We start from the raw sequence: 27850 nt of genomic DNA on the forward strand, positions 1-27850 counted from the left end.
ATGGACTTTTAGGCACAGTTAGGGACAGAATCCAATTCACTAAGATGCCTTTCAAATGCCTTAATCCTCAAAGTGCCCTTTCTTTTTCTGCTACTCCCTGACTCATAATTTATGCATTTTCTGACTTTTGGAAGAAATGAAGCAGGGGTCCTGCAAACAACCTCCTCCTTAAGTCCAGATTTAGCCTCAGAACAGGTCCACCTGATGGACCCTTCCGAAGGGGACCTGTGGAAAAAATAACCCATGGTCATATAATTAAGGACTGATTCATAATGCTTATGTACAAGGAAGGAAACTGAAGGCTGCATTTCCTAACGTTTGTGTGCTTAACTTTTTGACCTTAATAAGGTTCTTTTAACAGTATATGGGCATGACCATTCATAGGTTTACCACAAAGCAAACTGAAAGAAAAAAATTGACATACTCTCTCTGGCAGCTACACATTGGCACTCGTGTGACTCACCAAATCTGGCACCTTGACCTGCACTGCGTGAAGAGCAGACACAATCAGCCCTTCATGGCTATAAACAGGTATCTATCAGCATGAAGACCTAGCATGCTGTAAATGTAAGGTAGTTTATCTGCATTTTATTGAAGGTTAGATTGCCCTGAATTACCCCTATTTATATAAAGTAAGAGTTACTCTATATAACCATAATACTGATTTGACAAAAGATCACGTATCAGTCCAGTATAACCTGGAAAAACAAAACAGAAAGTGTTTGAAAGTACTTGAAGTATATACACATACAGGAATAACTGTTGCCTATTAGTTCACACAAGGTAATTGGTTTTCCCTATATTTGTTTGTTCATTTTTCCACACCCAGATTCCCTTTTTTCAGTTCAGTACCTATGGTACCCGAGACTTGAAATGGAGTGGAAGAATCTTTGTGAACTTCTGTATTTCAGCAGCGCACTCGGAGCAGACAGGTGCCTTCATGAGTTTAGCGTAGATCTCTGGCAAGATTGCACTTAGCATGTGCAAACTGCAAGTTCCAGAAGTTTGGAATTTGACCAAATTTGGCCAAATTTTCATAAGGATGAAGAAACCCAATGAGTGCTACACTTCACTGCCTTTTTTCAGAGTTGGACTTGCCAGTTTCCCAAAGAAGCAGCCACAAGTATTCTTTACTATGGGCAAACCAGCAACTCTTCCTTTGCTTGAGTATGTGAGTGTGTATGTGTAAGTGCATACAGCCTCCTGCTTTGCCTGAAATTCCCCTTACTTTCATCTTAAGGGTGGCATATTCCAGCCTGAATGGTCACCAGAAGGCAAATTTTTCAGGTCAAACAGCATCTTATAATAAGACGATGGTCTGTCCGCATGAAACCTGCTCATGGAAGATGTTGTTAAACATATGTAGCATTCAAGGTACATAGTGCAGTTGGCTAAAAACAAAGAATAAATTGTAACTACATCCATGCAATCTCCAACAGAAACACTTGTGAACTATAATAATAATAATTAATAATAATAATAATAATAAGCCTGAATATGAGACACTCCACATATATTCAAGCCCAGTTCTGTTTTCAAAACATACATTTAGACAGACTGACATGTATTAGCCTGACGTAAAGCTGGGCTGAGTGATAGGAAACACGTATTTCTTGGTACTTGTGGATGCACAATGGTAGAAAGAGTCCTGACATTCTATCGGTCTCTGGACAATTCCGCTATTGATGTGATGTGAGTCATCACAAACAGGCCATCGCATGTTTCTGAATCCCGTCCTGCTCAAGGGGTTCCTCCGCTTCTTCCAGAGACTGTAGGCTGAGGAAAAATTCCGTGGGCTAAAGCCCTGGAGACCCATTCTAAATGCTTTCCCTTTTCCTTCCTTTTCTGTGCTGAATGACTCAGAGAGTCATTCGTTGAACTGAAGTCACCATTCCGCTGGTAGGATGGGAGAACCCCGTGGGGAGTCCAGAAGGAAATTTAATTTCTGTTTTATTTTAAGATCTTTTTTTTTTTTTTTTTTTTTTTTTTTTGGTGTAGGTATTTTGAGATTTATAGGGTTTAGGGGGGAAAGGTTTGAAAATTAGTAGCTGTTCTGTGATAAAATAAAGGATGTTTCAGCCATTTTCAGTACAATTGCAACGCTTTGTCACTCTGCCCCAAATATATTATGGTTGATACCACAGAAAGGGGCATTAGACGTGTAAGTATCTCTGAGGCCTAATTAACTTTATTAATGCTTGTAACTAGCTGCACTGAGATTCCTGGAGCATTCATAGGTGCTTTTCTTAGGCAACTCTGCACTGTTGAATTGGTGGTATTTTGATAAGCAAGAGACTCCAATCCTAGCAGGAGATAGCAGGTACACCGTTTCAAAATTCAATGTCTTGTGTGATTTGGAACATCCCAATAGTATTGCTTTGTGTAAAAAGAAATGTCGATAGAATATTTTAGGTATTTTCATTGTAAAAAAAAAAATCTGCAGGTAAGGGAAATAAAATGTTCTCCTGCTATTCAAAATGCTCCTGCTTTCATTTGACATTTCCACTAGAAAATGCTGTCTTGATGACATTTTTCACAAAAAGATAAGCTATTGTGACTTGCAGAAACCTTACATTTCAACTACTTTCTGGTTTGTTTTTCCCAAGTTATACTGGACTGGTACATGATTTTTTAGCAAATCAGTATGTTGATGAAAGCACAATCAGTTTCTGAGTAATTCCAACATTATTTTGACTTCAAGAGATACTTATCCTGAATGCCAGCTGACGCAGTACTTTCTCACTAAATGGTAGTAAACAGGGTTCCTGAATGAGCCATGCCTGCTGTTCAGGAGTCATTTAGAGCAATCGTATCCAAGGTTCACTTCATTGGTGTCTGATCTTCCACTATCCATCAATGCCTGACGTCAGCCCTGTGTTCGTGGCAGTCCCTTGCTTTCAGAAAGTCCCTTAAAAATCCAATTCTCCATATGCATCTTCACTAGCAATAATACAGTACAGAAAGCCAGGTACATGTACATGTATGCAGCATAACAACTAACATTCAGTCTGTTCTTGGGGCACGCTGTGGAGTTACACAGACCTGCCCCAAACTGCCATCAGTGCAAAACCACCAGCAGCTACTGACGAGCACCTCTAGGTCAGCGGGTCTTGTTGTGCCTTACCTAGGATGCAGGTGCCTCAGCCAGCCCCAGTCATCTGCCTGGGACCTTCCTAAGCAAAATAACAGACATTGTGCTCTTCATCTCTCTGTCCCTTCTAAAAAAAATTGGAAAATCCACCTATGTTTTTAGATAAAATGTCCCTTTGTAATGACATCTTCATAAATTCAAAGCTGCTAGTTCAGATCTCACTACTTACTTGGAACTGTTTTGTTTCATGTAAGAGTGGATGCTTCCATGACCTTAGACCTTAGTTCTTAAAGGTTTATTTTACCTCATCTCTTTCTTTGTAGATGCGCCAGGCTTTGGTGTCATCAGTTTCTAACGCTGCAAGCACTCTCACTTCTCCAGATTTTTGCTGAAGGAAATCTTCGTAGCTGACAAACCACTCATCTTCTGTACGCTCCTGTAATTTAATAATGCTAAATGCAGGTCACAGTTAACCTCTTCACTCTTTTCCAGTGGGTGGTTTCTTATTTCGATATTGCTTTCTACCAACCTGTTGTACTGAGCACAAATTTGCAATAAAATGCCTCATACTGTGCTTCACCACAGACTGCCTAAACTCATACCCATGAAACTGCAGGGCATTGTTAGCCAGAAGCTACACCAGGTGGCTAGATCTAGAGAAAAAATATGTGTGTGACCACCTCCAGGACTAGTAAGGCTATCTCTGAAATAAATATTAATTTCTCCAGCATACAGTAAATTATGCCAGACTGCATCAGCTGACCAATATTCCCATGCCATGGGGTTTTTCACTTGACCGGCCTGTGCTTTCAGTGCATGTGACAAGCCTTGACAGGTTCCCTTTCCCTTGGAAGACATCCTCAACCTTTTTTTTCCAATTGTTTTGATCTTCTGCCTCCTTGGTGACTTACCTCTTTAATATGAGATGAAGGGAGTGGCATGTTTTTATTCGCGGATAATTTTTTTCCCTTGGTGTGATTATAAATTGTGCTTCTTCCAACTTGCTAATTGCCCATGAGTTTAGTCACAACTCTAATAGGAATTAGCTCGCCACAGTAAATCCCGAGCTTCACCTATTTATGGTCAACGGCCTGTGGTTTTGCTTTCCATGCAAACATCCCTATTCCTGGCAATGCATCAGCTGCACCAATGTCCACATCCAAGGCACAGACATTTCATCTGCTTTCGAGATGATAGTGCTTTAATCCTCCGCAGCACTGCTCACCGGTCCCACGAAGAGTCATCTGAGGACGCGGTTCTATTGTCCTCTGTCCATGCTGGAGAAACTCTTGGAAAGTGATAGAAATGACTGTGGTTCCTGAAGGTTTTTCCAAATACCAGCCATTGTCCTTGTGTTGCTGTAGATCAGTGAGCTGCATTATGAGGACGGCAGCTCCGTGCCCAGCTTACCATTCTGCTTCCAGTTTCTCTTCTGGTAACAGCGTGCATCCTCTGGAGCACGATAGTGCTGTCCGTCTTCTGCAGGTTTCAGTCTGAATTAGGTAACTTCCTTTGGCTGGCAAATTCAAATTGCATTGCCAAGAAATAACTCTGGCTGCTCCAGTGGCTTTTCACAGCTTCGCCTCAGGTTCCAGCCATGTTTGCTCTCTTCCTAGAGACTCAGCTCCTCATAATCAAGGAGATTGGCTCTTCAACCCCCTGACAACCACAAACTCTGCTGTATTTTTGCCTGCTTATTGTACTGTTTAATGACATATGGTTCACATGTTTCATTTTTATGTGGAAGCCAGTATTCTTCTAATTCCTGTGATACAGTGTCCTGGTGAGCCTCAGATGTCAGGCCTAATTCAAAACTACTAGAAGCATCCAGTACTGCAGCACCAGCTATTGTCGAAAATAAAGCCACCTCTGACTGTCATAGAAGCATTCAGCTGAAAAGAGTCACTTAGCATCACCTCCCACCATCACCGAGGGCCACAGACTAGAATAGAGGCCAGAAAGACAGACGAGGTGTCCGCTCACCCACGCACAAGCACTGCAGACCACTCGCCAGCACCTCAGAGCAAACAAGGCTCCTTCTTTTCCTTGGCTCACAGTATTTGCTGATAGACAACAAAGCAATGGTTTTACCTTCTCCAGTTTGCTTACTCCCAAAGACTGTCACTGCCAGTAAGGTGAGGCTTTCAGTAACTGCAGTCTTCCAGGAAAAGTATTTTCTTAGCATTTTTTTTAACCTCTGGACAGCAGGATGTTGCTCAAAATCACTTACATTCCAGGGCTAGGATTCACCTAACCAAATGCAAACATGTAGATGTATATTATGCAGTTGTGTATATTTGGCCTTGGTCACCAGCATTGTCTTTGTCATCAATGGGACAAGCATTACGGTGGAGCAGCTATTCTCAGCCTGAGGTATGTGTCTCAAATACTTTGGACAAATCAGGCTCCTAAAACCCCAATTTCTTTCCACTGATTGTAAAGTTCGTTCAGACTGGCTGTTGAGATGTAGGCAAAAGCCAGAAATGTCTAATGTTAGGTGAGAAGTATCTCATTGAAGGAGTCTGACAGAGGTCTGCTTTGTTCAGTCTCTGATTCCCAACTGTTCAGAAGCAACTGACATAAACCCCAGCACAGGAGTGGGATCAATCCCAGCATGACATCTGCAGGGCACAACCTTTCTGAAAGACACTGCTCCCCTCCTGCTGGCACCTGCTCATCGAAACAAGGTACTACCACGTAAGCCTATAGCCACAGTCACAGTGATGACACGGAGCACCAGCCTTTGTATTAGAAGGTCTTCAAGCTTGAAAGAAAAGCAGATTAGAGCAGGAACTTTGTCTCAGAAGCAGCCTCTGGAAAAAATGCAGCCAAAAGACACCAGCTTTCCAAGCTTGTATCTCAAAGTGCCATCTCACACATAGCTCTGGGTGCATCAAGTATCACTGACATTTTCCTAACATTCGTCACAGACAAAAAAAAAAAAAGTGTATGCATTTGTCCCAGTGAAAATCCAAGTTGGGTTTATGTAGTACTTGTACAAACGTCACAGGAGGAGAGTGTTTTTCAGCTCTGTAGACAAAAGCTGCCGAATTTTCCAGCTTTGCTTTCACCGTGGGAAAAGAGCTGCAGAAGATACCCTAGGATAGTAAATGCAGATCTATGTAGAAGACATGAACCAGGCAGACTTGCAGTTGTTTGGCACATGCTCTCAGCCAGCCAGGAGATGCCCAAACCTCCTAGCACAGCTCCCAGCTCCGGCGGCTGTGCTCTCATCAGCAGGGGCAGTTGCTCCTGGCTCAGCACGGTGTTAGAGGTGGTACGGTGAGCTGGGAGGGGTGCAGCACGCAGACACGTGGCTGTGCTTGCACCCTGCAATGCGACGGCGGTTACCAGCAGAACTGTTTCCTTCCACCCTTCCCTATGGATCTGGGCTGACCAGGGGAGGGCTGCATGGCCCTCAGCTGGTGTGCAGCCCCTGCCAAGTAATCTCCTGTTTGCTTGTGAATGCCATCCCCATTGATCATTTTCCAGCTGGCTTATATTGATTTAGCTTAATTCAATGCAAGTGTTTTGCATGTAGAAAAGGCTCCATGAATGTTCCCATGAGGTCTAAATCGGTTCCTCTCTTTTCTCTTGCTCTTTAAATCCTATTGTCACTCATGTGTAGCTTTCCTGTGCTCAGTACATGCCTATTCCTGGGGGGAGCAATTGCCAGGGGCTTAATTTTAGAGAGGAATGCTCACCCTGCTGTCTGGGAATGAAGCCTGGCATAGGCAGCTTCAAAGAGCAGACAGATTTGTTGTTGAGCTTAAAAGACATCTTCCCCTTGAGTGGGATTTGCTATTGTATCTCTTCTGCTCTCATCTTCCCTTTCAGCGCATGGGAGGGCTCAGGTGCTTTCCAGGCTCCTTCCGTCTTCGGACCCTTCCAAATGCACATATTAGGTGCTAGCAAATCCTCAGCTCTGCCTCTTACCCGCTGAACATCACTGAGCTAACTGAGGATGTGGCAGATTTGGCAAGATTTGTGCTTAAAGAACCTGTCATTGGCTCTTCTGTTTACACAGAGCCCTGGCACTCAGACAGTAGAGACCTAAAAGAAGGATTATTTTTGATTCCAATAATTTAGCACAGAAGGAGAGAGTTCTTTGCCTTCTTCCTTTGCTTCACATCTCAATTTTAGTCTCCTAACAAAGGACTTCACACCAAATATAATAAAGCACTGAACTATTTTTCCTCTGTGCCTGTTGTTTTTCTGACAGACATATGTGTTTGTTTATTTTTAGATTATAAAATGCAATTATCGTGTTCTCTGAAGTACACATGTAAAATTAAAAACATGTTGAGTCAACTTGCTGCTTAATTTATGTTAATTAAACTATTCAATGGGAAGGATGTTCCTGGTTAGGTTGCTTCAGTGGGATCTGGATTTTATTCTTGGCTCTTCCACAGATTGCCTGCTTGATTCATGGCAAGTTACTTAATCTCCCAGTGTTTCAGTTCTTCATTCCCAAAATGAAGACAATAATTCACCTTCATCTTGTCTGTTTTGACTGCAAATGCTTAAAGCAGGGTTTATTTTGCACAGTGCTTGGCATAGTATCCTGTGAGTTTCATTTATAATTGCATATATTGATAACACGCCAACTTCTTTCCAAGAAAGAACAACTCTGCAAGTTGCTCCCAATGCACAGATTTTGCAAATAAATATGCTTTCCACTCCGCCCAGAAGGGCAGCCAGGCAGAGCTCTGTCAGATCACGCTCAAAACTGAGTTTTCACCAGAGGAAATACGCCGAGCTCAGGTTTCTAAACCCTGGGGATTTATTCTGGAAGTCAAGTACTGCTCTTCAAGGAGAGCTTAGTTCTCTCGTCGCGTCCCTTCATCTAAGCGAAGGAGTTTGTGAAATCTCCCAGGGAGTTTTACTACAGATCAGGTCCAGGCCTGTGGGTTAGGTAAGACAGAAACTCTGGCTTGAGCACAATTGGCCAGCACGCCTGGGAAAACTCGCTGTCATGTGAATGGCTGAAGGACCTGCTTCACCACGGTGGGTTTTCACCTCTCTGTGCCTCAAGTAATCAGGCTCAGCACAAGCTCCACTGGGCGGGCAGGACCTGACCCCGATTAGCCTGGTAACTCCACAGCAGCTGTGATGATTTTCTATCAGGACTTAACGTATGCTTGTTTGTGCTGACCGTCTTCCCACTACACCCTCACACATCTGCTTCTCTGTTTATTCACCAGTCGTGTTTTGCTGGGATTTTGCCTTATGGTTTTGTGCAATGCCAGTACATTCAAGGCCTTGGCCTTAGGCTGGCATCACTGGATTAGCAGTTATTGGAGGCAGTGCACTGTCTTCAGTCAGTGCTGCCTTTAGCTAAATCATTTTCTCAAACCCAGCATCTCTACTGAACCCCAGATCTAAGCACTTATTTCCCCAAATCTAGAGTATCCAACTACATTTGCAGTAAGGAGGGTGAGCAGGAGCTAATGCATGATGGAATTATGCTGTTAGTTTAGCTATTTCTACCTGACAGCAACCAGAGTGCTTCTCAATACCATCTACAGCCAGTATAAACCCCTCATTCCAAAAGGGCAAGGTGTCTGGGGTCCTCCCCCCTTACTGCTGCCTTCCACCACCCTACAGCAGTATAACGGCTAGGCGACCCTTACCATTTTTCTACCTGCACAAAGTAGGTACATTTCTACCAGCCTAAAGCTCCTTCCTTCACTTTTAGTATGTTGTACCACTTTGCAAGCATAACTCAGACCTAACATGAGGTTTACTGAGTGTCCTCAGGGTGCCAATCCTTTGCCTGGCCAGCTGGGCCTGGACTGTCCTGTCACCAAAGAGGGGGAGTCCCAGCTTTGCACTGCTGCTAACACACATGCCAGTTTGGGGCCCCATACTCCAAAACTTCCACTAAATGATGTATTTCCCATAGCCAAGCTTGTGGTACGGCCCATGCCCCAAGCATGACCCAAAGTGCTGGAGTACCATTACCCCACTTGCTCGTCTGATCATGTCCACAGCGAGGAATTGCTAGGATGGCTTTTAGTGTCATGTGGAGTCAGTATAAACCCCTCTCATTATAACAATTTCATGCAGTTTAAATCTGCCCTGCTCATTGCTGGGTATATTTGCCCAACAGCACTGTAAGCTTCATGATGCAACTCATCCTATTCACGAACAACACGATCGTGCAATAGACCTCTGGTTTGTGGGCTATCCCTTAGCAGAAAAATTCTGGCCACCAGCTGGCACTCCCAAGACAGATCAAACTAATGAGCCTGAAATAGAGGTCACTGAAGTTCAAAGCTTGTTCAGTTTGCACCTGGGTATTTAATTCTTCACGTTGCTGGTTCCCATCAATAAGCTGTAAGCAAAGAAGAGCAGTCAGGAAACAGGAGCAGGAGAAACCAAGGATCGGGGTATCCATGGGCATCTGCCTCCTGTAACATTCACAGTGAATTAAAGCAAATAGCCTCTGCTTCACCCCATTTAGTCAGCTCGCTTGCAATTCATGCCTAACTCATACAGCTATTTCCTTTTTCATTTCTTCCTCACGATTCACTGAAAAATTCTCCCTCACTCTTTCTGTAAACTCAGCAGCCTGTCTTCTGTTGAAGTCAGATGTTAGCTTAGCCAGTGATTAATGCAGCTTTTTAAAAGGTCAACTTTGAATCACACTACCAAGTTCACCCACCTCTCTGGGCAACTCCTTATGCCTCTTCTCTTCCCTATTTGCAGTTGAAAATAATTAAAACCGACATATTACTTTATATCTTGAAAGAACATTAATTGTAATCGTGCTCTTGGGTATTGGGAGATATCTTGAGGCTGTGGTTGAAGAAGCAGGACCTGTTTAATCCATCTCTCACACGGATCATTTGCAGCTCTGGAAATCTGGTCTCCAGTTGTCCATCTAGTTCTACATTCCTCCAAGCCAGCTCTCAAAACAGCCTGGTGGTTCTGAGGCAACTGAATTCCTCATTCTCCCTCACTTCTAAACCAGTCTTCGTAAGCCTGGACAAGCAGACTGCATTAAAGATTAAGGTTGGGTTTGTCACATGCTGCAGCGTGTAAGTTGTCCCTGTTCTGGGCTTTTACATGTATAGCGTCACCAGGGAAGAAGCTCTGCTCTGCATCAACAAATGCAAAATAATCCTTTTGATAGGTGATATTCTAGGGAATTTGATCTGGGAGCCTCTCACATGGGGAAACGTAGTGAGGAGCAAGCAGATTTTGCCTGTGAGTGTTTTTGTTTTCTTGTTCCTTTTGAAGTAAAAGAGGAAATGTGGGAACCATTTCAAAATTACCCATGCACCAGAGTGACGGAAGAAACACAGAAACAGATAAAGACCAACAGCTGGAACATATTGTGGTACAAGGAAGCAATTAGCTTATAGCATAAAAGAATGAAATCACATATAGGAATGATTTGTGCCTCCCACCGTTCCCTTGGCAACGCGGAAACTTTGGGGCAAACTAGGCCCGTGGCGGCAGGTCGGCCCATGCCACCACAAAGGCAGCAGTCACGGCCTTTCCTAAACAGCCCCTGTGTGCACTGGCTGCAAAAGTGGCACCACGTGAAGAAGCAGCACGTGCTCGAGAGAGCGGGGAATGTGGGGAGCCGGGCACGTTCCTGAGAACTGGGGAAGAAGCAGGCTCCGCATCCCTCAGATGCTTTTACCCAGAGCACCGAGGCCGGCTCTTTGATCATGGAGCGTGCTGTGGCATGAAAGCTGGCTGAGATACCTGCTCGGTCTCACGAGGCCCTTCTCTACGCACACATAAACCCTGCTGCTCGCCTCTATGAGGTGATCTTAGCCCGCACGGCCGAGACTCTGTACGAGAAGAGAGGGAAGATGTGGTCTGTCCCTTCCTCTCTTTTTGGGCTTGCACAGAACTGCTCCAAGTTCCCCTAGGAGCCTACTTCTCCCTTCAAGGATGCCTCAAGGCAGCTGTGACCCACATCCCCCCAGGCTTTGCATGATGAGCTGGGTGACCACAGCCTCCCCGCTACCCTCCTACTCTCAGTTGGCCTCAACTTTTGGCACAAAAGGCCGTCCTCGCAGGGTTGCTTAAAAGTTGCATAACCGAGTAATAAAACAGTGAAAATACCACAGGGTGGGAGAGGAATTTGAGATAAACAATCTTTACCAAACATTGCAAAAGAAACCGTAGCCTTGTTGAAATGAATGAGCTAACTCCCATCGCCTTCAGTGAGGCCCGGGTTTCAGTCTTTACGTGTGAGATGCCACGCTGCCATAGTGATGAGCTCAGGATAACGTTAGCCCCATGAAGTCAGACGGCTGGATTGATGGATGTAATCAAATTTCCTGCCCCGGTTACAGTTTTACTGTCCAAAGACTCAGTTTAATCAGCAATCTTACACAGAGTGGGATTTGTTTCAGGAGGGACCCCCTTTACCACTCCCAGTTGCTGAGAGCTGGCTAATCCTTTCATGGGGCCGGGTTCACATATCATGCCTCATAAACTCCCTCCATGAAGGTTTAGGAAGAAAGGGCAGGATTTTTTTGTAACTGCTCCGTGAGCGTGTCTTCACAGCAGGCACAGAGATACCCAACCAGGTGGCTTCACCCCATTAACTTCTCATGGGTGGAGACCAAGGTGCAAAAATACACAAGCAGCCAGATCCATGTATGCTAACCCCTGTCTCCCTCCCTGGAAAGGCCTGGGAACAGAAACACCCAAGCTGTCCCTGCATAAGCCATCTACATGTGTTCTTTTTGCCACGTTCATCCAAGTGTACATTTCCCAGCTGCAAACCCATATCACGACATGCTTCATGAGCCCATCAGCCCAGAGGATCTCCATGCAGTGTCCCACTGCGCGGAGCAGACATGCCAGCTCTGGTCCCACTGAGGTTGCTGAAAAATTCAGTGCATACAAAGGGTCACAGCAGCATTCGTGCTTTTGGGAACCCCTCCCACCGAGGACTATCGCTAGCCCCGTGTGGTGCAGGATCGGTTTAAAATAACTTCGCTCAGAGCCCTCCATGGAAATCCCCTGCCAGTCACCCTCCTCACGTGCTTTTTGTTCTGAGAATCAACAGGCCTCAAAGAGCAGGCTCAGAAGAGGCCACATCTGTACAGAATTTGCTTTCATCCCCACAAGGGTTCCCAAACAATGCCAGTGCCAGCCGGAGGTTTGCTGAATGGTATGAGAACCAAAGGCTTTCTTTGCTTTCTTGTTCATCCATTAAAACCTTGTGAGTCAAAATTAAGAGGACAGGAGTGGGAGCCTTTGGAGGCTGTGGTTTCTCACAAATGCCTAAAGCTAAGTACTAATGAGAAAGTTAAAAAAAAGTCTGCAACCCATCACCACAGCAATGCCACAATTAGAGACAAATCCAGTGTGCGCTGCTTTACATTTATGATGCAGACAAACTAATTTAGCTAATTAGGGCTGTCTACTAAATGCATATGAAATAGTACCCTGTCCTCAAGGTCCAGTATCAGTCTTGCTACCAAAGTCCAGAAGTGTGCACACATAGCCTGGACACCTGTTTCTCTAGCGGAGCTACCTCTGCACAGGAAAATTTGAACAGTTTCCTCAGGGACCCACCCACAGCTGCTGGGTGAAAACCAATCAACCAAGAAGTTCACCAGGACAAGTGTGTACAAAACTTTCTCATTTCAGAGTTTAAGAAACAAAATCAAGAAAAAGGAAAAAGCCCAGTTGGCTTCTGCCACCTGAGACTAGGTTTTCTCTCGCAGATTTTGAGTAGTCTAAAGAGTTTGAGGTACGATTTAGCTTCTTTGAGAGAGCATTTTTTTGTTTGTTTTGTGTTGGTTTTTGGTGGGTGCCAAGGCTTGTTTGTTTTTTTTTTCTTTCTTTCTTTAAGAGCAGCTCCCACTCCCCTGAAATTTTACCTATACATTTCAATAGCAACTGTTTTTTCAGCAGAGTTCAGTGGCGTTCAGTTGCTGCATTTCTGAGGTGCTGACGCTACCTCTGTGAGAAACAAAGCAAGAACCACTGTGAAAGACTTCAGCAGACACTTTGGGGAAATAATTTCATGATCTGATGGGAAGAAAAAAGGTAGAATCATTATAAGGAAAGAAGTACACATCTTTCTGGACTGGTCTTAGATTTTGCTCATGAGTGAGCTCCAGGCTGGTGCAGCAGTGCAGTGACAGCAGTGGGGACAAGAGGTGCCGCTGCTTCTCTTTCCTCTCTTGTGCCCCGTCTCCAGCCAGAGTGCCAGGCCTGAGCTCCCCTGGCTCTCCCAGCGCCCTTCTCTCAGGCACGTGCCCGTGTACCTCCATGCTGGCTTCTGCCCATATTCCGAAATCCTACCTGTATCCCGTGACAGCCTGGGAAAGAAACAAACACCTTCCTTCACTGGGCGTGGACCAGCTCACTCACATTTGCCTCATTTATCCCAGAGAAGTGGAGATATTGCCTCACAGATGAAATCAGCTCAGGTCTCCACCTCTTTTTCCAGTAAAGGGCGAACACTTTCTCTCCAGACAAAACAGGAGTGGGCTTACGGAGACCACAGCATCCTTTGGCTCTCCAGGCTTGCCCAAGCTAAAGAAGAGGGTCTATGTGTTACTGGGAATGGAATTTCTCTGCTTCCTGCTGCTCGCCTGCCGTTCCTGGCTGCTGCAGCCTGCCATACATCAATGTGTGTGCGCAGCAGGGGAAAAATGCTGCTGACCGAGGTGGTGGCTGCGAGATGAAAAAGGCTGATCCGCACAGTGGTTTCTTCTGTTTCCTCTGAGTGCAGACACTTGAGGAGCCCCTTTCTCGCTACAGCTGGGAAAGATGTCAACAGAAGCCAGTCCCAGCTGAAAATAACTCTGCCTGTGCCCTGGGTGTGGAGCCCGCTCGTCTCCTCAATCATTTTTGATTCAGATTGGCAAACTAGGTTTCCTCTTAGCATTGAGGTTGCAGCCAAGGTTTACATTTATGTTAATTGCACAGGACAGCCATGGAATGCCTTTCTCCCACTTCATTTAAAGCTATAATGCCTTCAGGAAACAGCTGGAGGAGGATCATGTCTTATCTCGTGGAACGAGCCACAAGAGGGAGACAAATACCCATATGGGGCCATTTTGGGTTACGCCCTAAAGCCTGGGTAGGTTTTCTCAGCTCTCCAGGGGTTTTGAGGTTTCAGATTATTTCCCTAGCCCAAAGTCAAAAAGCCTCATGAATGAAACATGCAGAAATAAAACGCATATCAAAAATACTTCCCTTGTACGGTTTGGAAGCATTTCATTTCCCTGTTGGATTAAAAAAGTTAATTAGTGCTCATTCACAGAATCATTGAAATGTGAAACTTTCTGCTTTGAAAACACAAAATTTGCAGCTTGGAACCTTATTTTTTTCCCCAGGCAACTTTTGGGGAGATGGTGAAATAGAGCCCTTCCTACAGTTTTTGGCTCCTACCAAAAACTTATAATTTGAAAGTTCCTAAGAACCCCCAAGAGACACAGAGCTAATTCAATCACAGGATACAATGGTTGCCTTTCATGTCCTCAGTGTCTCTGACATAAGGCAAAAATTAGCCTGGATAAACATACAAGATTTTTATCTGGAGAAATAAACTTGAAACTGTGAAGCACAAGAACAAGAGCATAGAAAGAACAAGGCTCACACTCAGCCTCCGCCCACTGTAGGTGCCTACAAAAGATGTCACAACACCTTCAGGGCTCAGAAGAGCTTCTACCAGGGTTCAGCTCCACGTGCAGCACATGGAGGAGGTGGGTCCTTGCTTTTGGAGCCTTTGGAGACCCTTACTCCACACATTTATGGCACAGAGAGCTGGAGAGACCACAAAAGGTAGGGGATGTGTGTCCCTGCCAAGCCACATTGGTGAAGGATTTGGATTCCTGCACAAGCCTAAGGGTTCAAAATGCCTAAAATGGAATCTGGTTGTAGAATATAACAAAGTGGGCCCAGAGCATAAACATTTCTCATGTGAGGTAATACTTGATTCTCTAGGTCAGTGGACTAAAGATATGTGGTGTAAATATTTGCGGCTGCAGGTGAAAAACATGGCCACCGTGGATTCAGTATGAAACAGTGAAAGTTATCACAAGGGAATGGTGTGACGTACAGCAGCTTTAAGCTACTGTGCCTGAGATAGACCTTTCTTTGTTCAACAGAAGTAAAACGCTAATGTGGCAGCATACACAGATAGGGCATAACGTGAGATTAAAAACTGCTCTGCTGCTCAGCCCTGTGAGACAGACCGAGGTCACATTTACAGTAGCAAACCACACAGTGCCAGGGCCATTCTCTGGCAATGCTGGTGTGGTCTGGCCACAGCCACGCTATTAAACTGTCTTGGCCTCCAAAATACCCTGTAGACCCACTCTGGTTTTCATGTTGTGCTTGGGAAATGTTAGGGGATTTATTAGTAAAAGCAACTCAATGCCATTGTCCTTGCTATGGCATTAATTTACCAGAACAGATGTACCCTGAGATACTGACTACTCAAGGGACACATTCCACGTTCCTCTTTCTTTTTTATATCCAAAGCCCCTCATGCCTTGGAGGGCATGTAGTAATCAAGGTTACTTGAGAGGGATAGTAATTAAGATCACTAACTGTGCTGGTCCCTTGGACTTTTAAAAAATTACAGAAATAAACCAGGGATTTTTCATAAAATAAGGTCAGACTGTGACTGCCTGTTTCCCTTGTGCTGCTATTTCTATAGCTCTGAGTGCTGAAGAATGGCAAGGAGGAAGGAGGCAATGATCCATTGCCCAGCAGCTTTCAGGAGCCCAGAGGGCATTTGAAATGTTCCAGCAGACCATGGCATCCCGTCCCATTTACCAGGCAACATCCATGGCTCATTGCTCCTCCTGCCCGCGTCTGGCACGGCAATGTCAACCAAGGCTGCTCAGGGTCATTGGCACACTTACAGCGGCATGAGACCTGCGGTGAAACATCAGAGCCTTTTCTGTGTCAGGCAGGGTGTTTCGTGCCGAACGCACTAACAAGCCCAGGGCCCGCTGCTCGCTGCACGCTGCTGAAGCTGCAGCATTGCCTGGTGAGCCGCAGGTTGTGAAACCACAGCCCAGCCCTCACAGGGGTGTGATCCTCCTGAGCGTCGCTGTCAGGGCATGCTTTGTGTAAGAGCTGGGAACCACTTTTGCTTTGCCCTTTGGAGCCACGAAAGCATCTGCAGCTCAGCACGTGGTGAGGCTGGAAGCCCACGCTAGCAGGTGAATGATCAGCTTCAGCAAGGCCTCATTATTCCTGCACTGCCTGCTCCTGAAGGTTTTTTTTTTTTCCACCATGAAGTTCAGGGAAGTTTCGTTCTCACCATGGAAACCCTAAGCTGCTCATTTTGGTATCAGTGAGAATTCAGCCTGTCCCGAAAAAAGGACAGCCTTCTGAGCAAAGGACAAGATCTGTTGGCCTGTGTCTTCTGAACCTTAGGGGCTCTTGGAAAAGGGACAGCTTTGAAGACCCCAGCATAACTTCATAAAGCATTTTCTTCTCTCTGTTTCCTTACTGTATCTTCTACCACAGCTGAGGCACTAAATGTTTTCCCAAGGTAACCCCTCACAAGAAAATTCCCAGAGAGTTCCCCACCCTGCCGACAGCAGGCACTCACCTTCCCTCCCCCTGCAGTGTGTTGATATGGAGAACGGAATTTTCTAATTTGAGAAAAACATGACAAAAATACCCAATTCGGGTTTGGGGAGGCGGGAGGGAGAGAGAACTCCTGCGTTTCCTCTTGATTTTCCTCTTTTCTCCCCACTCCATCCAGCAAATATACAATTTGCTGTATATATACAATTTTTTAACATCAGAATGTATTTCTTCCCCTAACAAGTGAGGAATATGGATGGCTTCCTTAATGAAAATGTTGAAAAAGAGTGGCTAAGCAAACCCCACACATTAAGGAATTAAACATTTCCATGTACTCCTAATGACCTTTAAAAAAACTTGCATTTTGAGAGGTGGTAATGGGCATTTATTGACCAGCACTGCTAGATGTGTGTGTGCATAGAAGCACACACACAGACACAAGCTATATTGTTGTTTTGCTGAGCATCTGTTTGTCTGGACTTGTTCATGTAATTCTCACACTTGAAGCTCCAAGGGAATGAGAATAATATAAAATGCTCGCACTCTTATCCTCCAAGTGCTGAGGGAGACCACTGGGAACCCAAAAGGATCCTGTCTCAAGTGTAACAGAAGTCACAGTAACCTTAGAGGTGGACTTAATGACAAAAAGTTCTGCTTTATGCTTAACCCTTTCCATCCGTTTCTGTGTCTAACCACAGCAAGTGCTATGAGCTCTGAAACATTGGTTTGTGGTTTGTTTACTCCAGGATGTGGACACTAAGTTGTGTTGCTGTTGGCCTTTCGTTTTTTTATGTGTGTTGTGTTTTCTAAAAGCAATGATAAGATCAAAGAATAGATCTGTACCACCCTGAAGGATCTTCTCACACTAAGGCACTGCTGACTTCACTTCGTAGCACAAATTGACTATTGCTGTATCTCCACCCAGTTATTCTTTCTATTTAAAACTGGAGGTCTCAGCTCCGGTGCTAAATGAAATGAGCAGAAGTCCATCCACTCAAAGCATCTTGAATCTAACCCTTTGCTTTGCACTTGTTCCTGGCCCTCCCATTGCTCTCGGATATCCACCCCTGTAGCAGTGAGGTCTCCTCCAAATTAGTCAATGTTTTCTCTCCTCACAACCTTGTTATCAGCAGCCTCATTCTTGGCTATTCTCTGTGCCACCTCCAAAAACTTGCACTTGCTTGCTAAAATGCTGCCCTCTGGCCTCACAGTGCTGTTTTGTGTGTTAGTTTATTCCCATTCGATTTTGCAAGCATCCCTTACAATCTACCCAAACTACTGCCGTCTAAGGCATCCACCTTGCCCCACGGCACTGATTTCACCACCCCAGCTCCGTAAGGCTCTGTAAAATGTATCCCATCCTAAAATGAGGCATTGTCTCTACTTTTCTAGAAGGTGCACTATTGTACACCAGCTGCCACCCCGTCTACCAACCACCGTACTGCTCCAGGTCCTGCCTTATATGATGCTGTCCTGATACAGTTGTTACTGAACTCCTCCTGACACAAGTATCTCACCATTTTTCTCATGATAACTCCTATATTCTCCTTCCTTCAGAGACTTTTGAGGATACCTACTTCTCCTCAGGGTTTTCTTCAGCTGGTTGGAAGCACAGGCCCTCTTCCCCCAGCTAATGATTTTTTCTCCATTGTGCTGCAATTATAATACAGTAATGAACAGACACGTGTGACTTGAAGGAATCCGTATCACGTGCCTTTAATAGAGCACAGATGTTCATGTTGGCAGCTCTTATTGTTCAACATGTTCCCCTATAGTTGCTTGTTGTTTTTTTCTCACACTATTCCTGATCTGGTAAACAGCAAAGAACAACTTGTCTGTCATACATGGATGACCACAAACCTCCACGGGGCCATAGTACTGATCCACTGAGTCAGCCATTCTGCACGGAGTTGGTGATTACATGAGGGAGCAAGTGAATAACTGAAACCAACACTTCTTCTCCTCCATATTTTACTAAACAGCCCTGAATGTTGCCACGACTGGCAAGGCCAGCATGCAATCAGTGCTGATCTTTAGCTTAGACCTTCAGTAAGATAGTTCAATAAACATAATGACATCATGTCATGACATCATTACTTTCCTCTACATTTGCATCAGCTTGCTTGCTTTTACAGGAAAACATATATATTCACTGCTCGTCCAACTTAATTGACACCAGGGAAGTGCCACACACATTACTTTCAACATTCAGCACTCAAGGGCATGAACAACATTCCCAGAACCCATTAGGTACCCACCCAGAACAGATTTTGTCATCCTACAAGTAAAGACAGCTAAATAAACAGAAAGGTCAGTTTTAGAGTGTCAAAGCTTGAAAAAAAATAAAAAATAAAAGATTAAAAAAGTCACAGTATTACTTCTGGGGGGAATATGAAGCAAAAGTCCTACAGTACCTTGTGCAATGGGGCTTCAGACCCAGTTGGAAACACTGGACACTATGGTAATACAGTACTGGTGCCAAGAGACTGAAGTTTTAACGTCACCTTTTCCCATCTCCCCAAAACCCTCCGAATATCAACCACGATGTCACTGCTCCCAGGGTTGTTTTAGTGTTGACTGGAAAGGCTCTGCAGAAGAAAGAGTAACCCTGGAAACTGGAAGTGCATTGTGTGAGGTGGATAATGTGAACTAATGCACAGAACTGAGCATGGCAGAAGGAAACTGAGAGAGGCATTCGGCATTGTTTATGGACTGCAGGACAGTATATAAAATCATAGACCTAAGACCAGCATGTGTTGAGGGCCGCCGTGAAGTAAAAGAGTGGAAAACATTGTATTTATGTGATAGAACAGGTTTCATCTAAGATATCTCCCTGGGGATCAATTTATATCCAGCTCTGTTCTACTGCTCCACCAGCAACAAATGCAGAAGATATCTGTATATTTACAAGAAGCACTGAAAACTGTCGTATTTGTTGGAAAGGAGGGGCAGAGGGTAAAGGAGAAAGTGTCATAGTTTACAGCCATGTGTTTTCAAACAGAGACTAATGCATGCATACCGGCACTCACTTTCACACGCCAGTGCCAAAATACTGATTAACTGCAGAGTTATCTTTGTAGTGACACTACACACGGAGCAAAGCCGGTAAAATCAGGGACTACAATGACATACTTTGGGCCATCCATGTCCTAAATTGGAAATACTTCATGACTCTCCACTCACCCCTACCAAAGGTGGCTTTGCTAAGTCCCTAATTTAGGATTCAGACTCCTGCTTGACTCCATACACCAAGTTCTAGGCACATCTGTAAACCTTGCCATCTCAAGGCTTTTGTGTGACAACATCTGGGAATCAATTTACAGGATTTTAATTCAAAGGGTTGAGTTGTGCATATGAACTAGCACTCCGTGTCTGATCACTGGGTTAGCTGCAGTGCTGCAGTCCCATCCCCAAACCCGCAGACATCATCTATACAAGCCCTGTCAACAATTTATGCACATTTTAAAAGCATCAAAGTGTTTATCCCCATTTCTCCAAGAAAAAGAGCCTTTCCTAAACATAAACAAACACATAGAGAGACACAGACTTGTCTTTGCATGATTTTAGTAAAAACATGCTTTTCTTATTAAACTCTGTTATCCTTTGATCAAAAGCATCTTCTTTCCCAGGAAATCTATGACTAAGCACATGTAAATACTCATGTTGGGGATCTGCTCTTGTGGCAATTGTGGCCACCCCCAGAACTTCTCACTGGGTTTGTGTGTCCATTGCCCCATACTCACATGTGTAACACATTCTCCCTCCGTTCAGCTTCCCTGCCCATTCATCTGCTTGCCAAGTATGCTGGCTGACCAACTCATTAGCAACAGAAATGGGGTTGGGGTCCCAACCTGTCTATGGCAGAAGCTCACAATATCTCCGTTGACTGGGGTGGAGTCCATCCCACTTCCACCACTTCAGCAGAAGCGTCCTAACTCAGATGGTTGTGGACTCTGCTATAATCCTGTGGATTATTGAGAGCTTTCATTCCCACTTAACTTCAGCACAGACTAACGGTACTCCATCATCACTAGACACACCCATTATAAATTGCAGCGAGTGCGTGTGCTGCTCTCTCTTTGCTTCCTCCATAAGGCAGGTTCATATACATACAAATTATTTCAGTGTGGGCTTTCAGTGGAAGAAACATATTGCTGGCAAGCCCTGTGCCAGCATTTTTCCAGGGCTACAGCTTCCCCAGCAAGGCTGCCTGCAGCACATTCGGAGCCTGGCTCCATGTTTCACCCCCAGCCCCTGGCACCGCGGCCAGCCCAAGCAGCTCGTGGCTCCAGCCCGCTGTGGCATCGGCCAGCCACCGCTTGGGATGAGGCAAAGCCTTACCAAGAAAGCTGAGCTCATGTTTCCAAGAAGCAAAGAGAAAGGGAGATGTTTGAGCAGAGCTTTGCCATTGCCTGTGGTTTCTCCTAGGCTAGCAGTAAACTTGGGTTGTTTGTCGGATCCCAAACTTTCTTCGCATGTACACAGGAAAACAGATGCTTCCCACTCCCGGGCCCCGTGCTCGAGCCAGGCTCCCTCAGCAAAACCCGCAGGTAGGGTACACAGCTGGGATAGCAGAGACACCGCTTCCTGCCTCTGGCCGCTCTGAGCCTGCGATACCGCATTATCTATCCCGTGCATTTCTTTGCCCCCTTGCCAGGGGCTCGCAGCTTGTGGCTTGCTTTTCCTGTGTGGTGGGAACAGCCACCGCCTGCGCTCCCAAACAGGGAGCAGAGGCCAGGCCTTGCAAGCGCTTTGGCTCAAACAATGTGCATGGGGCACGGATGACAAAGCTGGGAAGCAAGCCAGGTCTCCCTGAGCCTGAGCAGGTGGGTGCCCTGGCTGCTGGGTTACCTTTCATCTCCCAGCATTAAAGGCCTGGCATGGTCCATCCGCAGTCCTATCTTCAGTAAGCCTCAGGTGCAGCCTTCCATTTGATTCTGTTATGCCAGCAGCAAATTAAGTTTCAGACTCTTACAATGAATTAGAGAGGTGAAGGGGAAATGGAGCACTAACTCATGTGCCTGGACATATGCTTATCTTAACTGTGAGGCTCCAGGAAGGCCACCTATCGTGGTCTCTCGCTTCTTCCTCTGGCACAGGGCTGCCGGTCACTGCTGTGCCAGAGCTGTGATATATTGCCGCTGAGGGTGCCCTTCCGTGGAGGGCCCTTCAGCTTTCTGCCTGAAGAAAATCCCCACAAGTGACACAGGTTTCTTGAGTACATGATACACTCACTGTTTCCCCCTCTTGTGACATTTCTTTACATAAGCAGATGAACAGCAAAACATTAGTGTTCATTACTAATTTATTTATAGCGGGCTGCTACAGATGGAGACGGCAGCACCATTCTATCTTTAGGGCGTAGCGCCTGCCTGTCCATACAGACAATTGGTAATTAGCACAAGAACAATTTGTTTATGTATTCTCAAACTTAAATAAATAGGAGAGCCATTTATCTGTCAAAATTCAAGTCCCTTCCATTGCTGGATTTCCAGGTTAACTGCTTAAAGAGCAGAGCTCAGTGCTTCAGGCATGTAGGTAGAGACAAAAGTATCTTATAAAACATTTTCCATCAAAGCAAATGAGATATGCAATAAAAACAATGGGTTATGTACTGTAGGGCTAGCATTGAGATCACTAGGATCAGGAGCACGGGACAAGATGAAGCTCATGGTGATGTCAAGCCAAGGCATAGAAATGGACCAAACAGGACGTAGGGAAGGCGTGGTGTGAATATCCAGACAGACCTGGTCGTTGTCCTGCCATGTGCACTTCCTAGCAGCCTGTGCAACCCAGCTCTCAGCTGATCTCTACAAGTGAATCCTTGCTTGAGAGTGAAACTGAGGAGCAGAAGGGAGAGGGGATACTAGCAGCTTTCCAAATAAAATCCTACATGTGCACTCAGATGTACTTGCATGCTCAGATGGCAGAACCCTGCCCAATGTAAACATCACATGAGCCAACGGAGAAGACATGACATAATTTTTTCTATTTTTATTGCTGATCCCAACCCTTCTTTGTTCTCTTTTATTCCCTACACCCACCCCTGAAATTAGAGGAGAAAGGGCGCTTTATGAATAGATGGACTTTGTGAGTTGTACCCAAGAGTTGGCCCCTGTTCCCCCTCGCCTTCCCCCACCACTGCTGATGGGAGGGGAATGGGAGCTGCCGAGGGACAGCTCACACTCATGCTAAAGGCCAAAGCAGTTGGCGTGGAAAAAGAAAACAACCCTCATCTTTCTTAGAACTCAAATGTTTTCAGCATCTGAACGTGTTCGCGTATTCAGGCTTGCAGGTGCAGCTTTTTTACATGCATATGAGTCTATGCACATCCACACGTACACAGTGGGGAGGGGGAGGGGGGAATAAAATAAAAATAAAAGGAAGGTTTAGAAGTTACTGCTATTAGGCAGCAAAAGTGGGTCAGATCTGAGGAATTCTGCCTGGCCTCTATTTCCAACCATACGGGTCCCAGTGAAGAGCTCCTAGCTAATTGTCCTGCCACCTGGACAGTCTTCATTGGACCTATTTATCTTCCCATTGGCATGGGCATGAAAGCTACTAAATGAAAGTAAACTATTTCAGATACAATGGCTGGAAATGAATACTGATGAGGAGTTCCTTCTTCTGTCTTTCAGGTCACAACTCCGAATTTCCCGGTAGTGGTCAAGCTGGGACATGCTCACGCTGGAATGGGGAAGGTAAGGAAAAGGAAAAATACATACACTTCAGGAAAGAGATACCTATGTGGCACAGCATCCCTGCGATCGTACCCTGTGTGTGGCCAGATGGTGAAGGGTTTAGACGTCCCCCCGGCCTATCTGGGTGGCTCTGGATGCTGCTGGGGGAGAAGGGGCCTGCTGCTGCTGCCCTGCACTCGGAGCCAGGCAGCCAGGGTTGCAGGAGGGGGGGCGTGAAGAGCGGGGGGAAAGCTGGTTGGGCTGAAGTCATTAGGCTCGTCTTTTATACATTTTCTTCTCTCCCGAAAGTGGTGATGTTGTTTATTCAAGCACCTGCAATGCACAGCTACACCCCACAGTTCTCACAATGAGGCACGGCAGCGCTGGTCCTTCTGTGCGCATGATGATGAACTTATTCAACAAAGTGGGAGCCCTTCAGTTTTTTTTTTTTTTTCTTCCTTGCTAGGAAGAACAAGACTTTACAAAGCAGAGTGGCTGGTCGCCTGCCAAGGAATCCTGAAAAACAGTTCGCTCCCCAGAAGGACCTGTTTGTTTTTCCCAGGCTCGCTGGGATCTTTATTCCCCCAGTGAATTACCAGCCCCTGTTTCTGGGGGTGTCTGGGCTCCCTTTTCAGTGAGGCTTCGCCAGCATGTCCCTGCTGTGCTTTTGCCTCCTTTCCTTGCATATACCTCTTTAAAAAAAACACCCTCTATCTGTCTAAAACGTGATTTGTTCAAAATTAGGGAATTCTGGTGTATCATCTCTGAATCCAAATGGGTGGTATTTGAACTTTGTGACTGACACCCTTCTCACAGCACTTTCCTAGAGCAGACCAGACTTCTGCCTGCCTCACACTCTCTTTGCCTGAAAATTATACATAGGTACAGCTGACCTAAAGCAGGGTACAGCTTGTTTGCTTGCGCCTCATAAACAGAAATTCCTTCTGGCTTCCTGGATTGCACACAGGAGCTCTCATGATCATTCTTGCTTTGGTTGCAATGTTCCCCTGTCTAGATGGTAGCTGCCAGAGAGGAAGTGGGCTCACATCCCTGGGCAAAGTGGTGGAGGTGGCTTACAGAATTAAAGCATGTGCATTTAAACAAGCAGGAAAAGTTTTCTAAAATATTGGTGTTCCGTATACTAAACACACAGGGGGGTCATTGAATGAGACTACATGCAGACCGCATAGATCTGCTTTCAGGGCAAGCTGTTGAACATGTCCCCAAGAAGGATTTCATTAGCAAAATCCAAACAGGACAAACCAGGAGGAAGAGGCTTCTCCCTGATGAAGGGTTTCAAGTTCCCTGAGGCCCCAGTGGGTATCTTAGTCCTACTGCAATCCTGGACCTCTCTGACTACTCTGCAGTTTCATCTGTAATGTAGGGAGAGCTTCATGTGTCTCTCTTGTGCAACAAGGATGCTTGGGTGGCTACAGAAATGAGGGAAGAATAGAATCAAAGGAAAGTGCCCCAACCTAAACAGCATTTCCAGACAAAACTGTCCCCAGAATATTTAACTGGTGTCTTCTGCACAAGACAGCAGATCTTCTTCCACCTCTCACTTTCTCTCCCATTTCATTCTCTAATGATACTGATTTTTGCTGTCACAAGTTACAAGGAAAGGGGGTTTCTATTGTGCACAATTCAGTGCACAATTGTATGCAATGGTACAAGGAGGTTACGCAGGAAGTCATTCCAGATGCAGATAGGCTGACAGCCAGGGTCCTAGAAGAAAGAACTGGTCTGAGGCCAAGTTTACTTTAGTCATTATGAAATTAGGGACTACTAGGAAAGTCTAAATGTGGATTTGGGCACAGAGTTTCAACACTGCTCTGTTCAGTAAATGGGGAAGGTAAAGCAAGGAAGCGCTGTTGACCTTACAGTTTAGGTTTGGGTTCTTCAGTTTAGGTTTCTACCTGTCACAATCAGCCTGATGGAAAGTTGAGGCTCATTAAAGTAGTCTTCTTGAAGTCCCACTTCATTTCATTGCATTGAGGAAAAAAAAATAAAGAGAGAGAAGAGAGGAGGTGAAAATAAAAGAACAAGTTGGTTGGTATAAAAAGCAAGTAACAGGAAATTGTTTTATTTTTAAGACAGTAGAGTTCAAGATCAAGTGGGGCTGATGGAAAGAAACCACAGAAAATGGCAGGAGAAATACAGATAAGCAGAACTATGGGTTTTCTAGAAAAACAACACTTTTACATTAAAAAAAAAAGGGAGGGGGGAAGAAAGAAAGAAAGAAAGAAAGAAAGAAAGAAAGAAAGAAAGAAAGAAAGAAAGAAAGAAAGAAAGAAAGAAAGAAAGAAAGAAAGAAAGAAAGAAAGAAAGAAAGAAAGAAAGAAAGAAAGAAAGAAAGAAAGAAAGAAAGAAAGAAAGAAAGAAAGAAAGAAAGAAAGAAAGAAAGAAAGAAAGAAAGAAAGAAAGAAAGAAAGAAAGAAAGAAAGAAAGAAAGAAAGAAAGAAAGAAAGAAAGAAAGAAAGAAAGAAGGAAGGAAGGAAGGAAGGAAGGAAGGAAGGAAGGAAGGAAGGAAGGAAGGAAGGAAGGAAGGAAGGAAGGAAGGAAGGAAGGAAGGAAGGAAGGAAGGAAGGAAGGAAGGAAGGAAGGAAGGAAGGAAGGAAGGAAGGAGGAGAGAAAGAGAGCAAGAGAGCAAGCAAGAAAGAAAGGAAGGAAGGAAGGAAGGAAGGAAGGAAGGAAGGAAGGAAGGAAGGAAGAAAGAAAGAAAGAAAGAAAGAAAGAAAGAAAGAAAGAAAGAAAGAAAGAAAGAAAGAAAGAAAGAAAGAAAGAAAGAAAGAAAGAAAGAAAGAAAGAAAGAAAGAAAGAAAGAAAGAAGGAAGGAAGGAAGGAAGGAAGGAAGGAAGGAAGGAAGGAAGGAAGGAAGGAAGGAAGGAAGGAAGAAAGAAAGAAAGAAAGAAAGAAAGAAAGAAAGAAAGAAAGAAAGAAAGAAAGAAAGAAAGAAAGAAAGAAAGAAAGAAAGAAAGAAAGAAAGAAAGGAAGGAAGGAAGGAAGGAAGGAAGGAAGGAAGGAAGGAAGGAAGGAAGGAAGGAAGGAAGGAAGGAAGGAAGGAAGGAAGGAAGGAAGGAAGGAAGGAAGGAAGGAAGGAAGGAAGGAAGGAAGGAAGGAAGGAAGGAAGAGAGAAAGAGAGCAAGAGAGCAAGCAAGCGAGAAAGAAAGAAAGGAAGGAAGAAAGAAAGGAAGAAAGGAAGAAAATAGAATTATCAAATGTCCTTTTAAGAAACCCAGAAGAGGAACATATCCAGGAGACATTATGGTGGTTTTAACCATTACAACATAAAAGCAATAATCAGTGACAATAAGGAGATTACAGAGAGGTAAAGGATTTCTTTGCATTGGTCTTCAGAAGTAGAGATGACAAGAAAATAGCAGGTCTTTAGTTCTAAATATACATAATAAGAAAAGAGAGAGGTTTGCTTTCGGTTTGGATGAGTGTTAAAAAGTAAGCATTAATAGAGCACCTACATCAGGTCATGTTTTGTATAGAAGCAGTGACTGAAGAAACAAAAGATAAAATAACCAGCCTATTAGCCAAAGTACACATGTGAGTATTAAAAATAGTACTTACTGCAGCAAATGATGCCAAGATAGAGAGCCATGTACCGGTACCTGTAATGGGTGCTTCAAAGGATTCAGATTACAATCTCATTACCAGGAGAAATTGTCAAAGAAGTACTTACATTTTTCTTTTTATTAACGATAAAATCACATGTAATGGGAGGCACCAAGACTTAGAAGAATGAGCAAAGACTGGAAGTCCAGACACTGTTATTCTTTATTTGTACTGAGGTAGTGGCCAGAAGCCAAACTCTGGACAAAGAAAAGGCATCTTCCCCAGCAAGCTCCACCATTGACCTGCAGGCAGATTTGTGTCATTTCACAGTTCTTCATCTTCTCTGTGTTATGGACCAGAGTGCTATAATGATTACTGGTAATTCATGTTCATAAGGCTCTTGGCACTCTCAGAAGTGCTGAGTGTTTATTATTTTGTAATAATGGCTAGAAAGAGCATAATTAAAATATTCAGACTATCATTTTCACATATCCTTTGTTTTCACAACATTTTCACTAAATTCGCTCACCACGTTTTTTAATGAAAGGGTTGAACAGAGAATCCTCAAACCTAAAATAAAAAATAACTGCATTAGGACTTGTAAGAAAGAGGCTCTGTTGATTGTCTTTAGCTTGGAAGTGGACCAGTCAAGGTCAGAACCAAGAAGGGTGGCAGCATACCAGTAGTGACAGAAAACCTCTTGCCATGTGATGCATGTATGTAAGGTGCAGGTTAGAGATGAGTAAAACCACAATAAAAGGCATCTTTTGAACTTTCTGTTGAGAAATCCAGAAACAGTAGCTCTGTTGTTTGACCTCAGTGCCAGGGAAACTCATGGAGCAGATTATTTTGAGTGTCATCACATGACACTTACAAGGCAAGCAGGTGATCAGGCCCAGTCAGCATGGGTTTATGAAAGGCAGGTCCTGCTTTATGAACCTGATCTCCTTCTATGACAAAGTGACGCACTTGGTGG

At 44.6% G+C, this 27850-nt stretch overlaps 1 protein-coding gene and 1 long non-coding RNA gene across 3 annotated transcripts in view; one reads left to right on the forward strand and one right to left on the reverse strand.

The window, feature by feature from the left end:
* The window catches only part of SYN3 (synapsin III), a 189523-nt gene that overhangs the window by 133469 nt on the left and 28204 nt on the right, over positions 1-27850 (forward strand). Inside the window, exon 7 of the mRNA XM_013092067.5 lies at positions 23269-23331. Coding sequence (XP_012947521.1) covers positions 23269-23331 — 63 coding nt within the window. The remainder of the gene's footprint in view (positions 1-23268; positions 23332-27850) is intronic.
* The window catches only part of LOC119715638 (uncharacterized), a 67424-nt gene that overhangs the window by 28126 nt on the left and 11448 nt on the right, over positions 1-27850 (reverse strand). Inside the window, exon 1 of one of the 2 annotated variants that reach the window (XR_005262901.2) lies at positions 13379-14109. The exons of the other annotated variant lie outside the window; for it this stretch is intronic. This is a non-coding gene — a long non-coding RNA (uncharacterized lncRNA). Of the gene's footprint in view, positions 1-13378; positions 14110-27850 lie in introns of those variants that run through there. 2 annotated transcript variants of the gene reach the window in all.

The sequence above is a fragment of the Anas platyrhynchos genome, chromosome 1 (genome assembly GCF_047663525.1).
Source record: "Anas platyrhynchos isolate ZD024472 breed Pekin duck chromosome 1, IASCAAS_PekinDuck_T2T, whole genome shotgun sequence".
NCBI classification, from domain to species: Eukaryota; Metazoa; Chordata; class Aves; order Anseriformes; family Anatidae; genus Anas; species Anas platyrhynchos.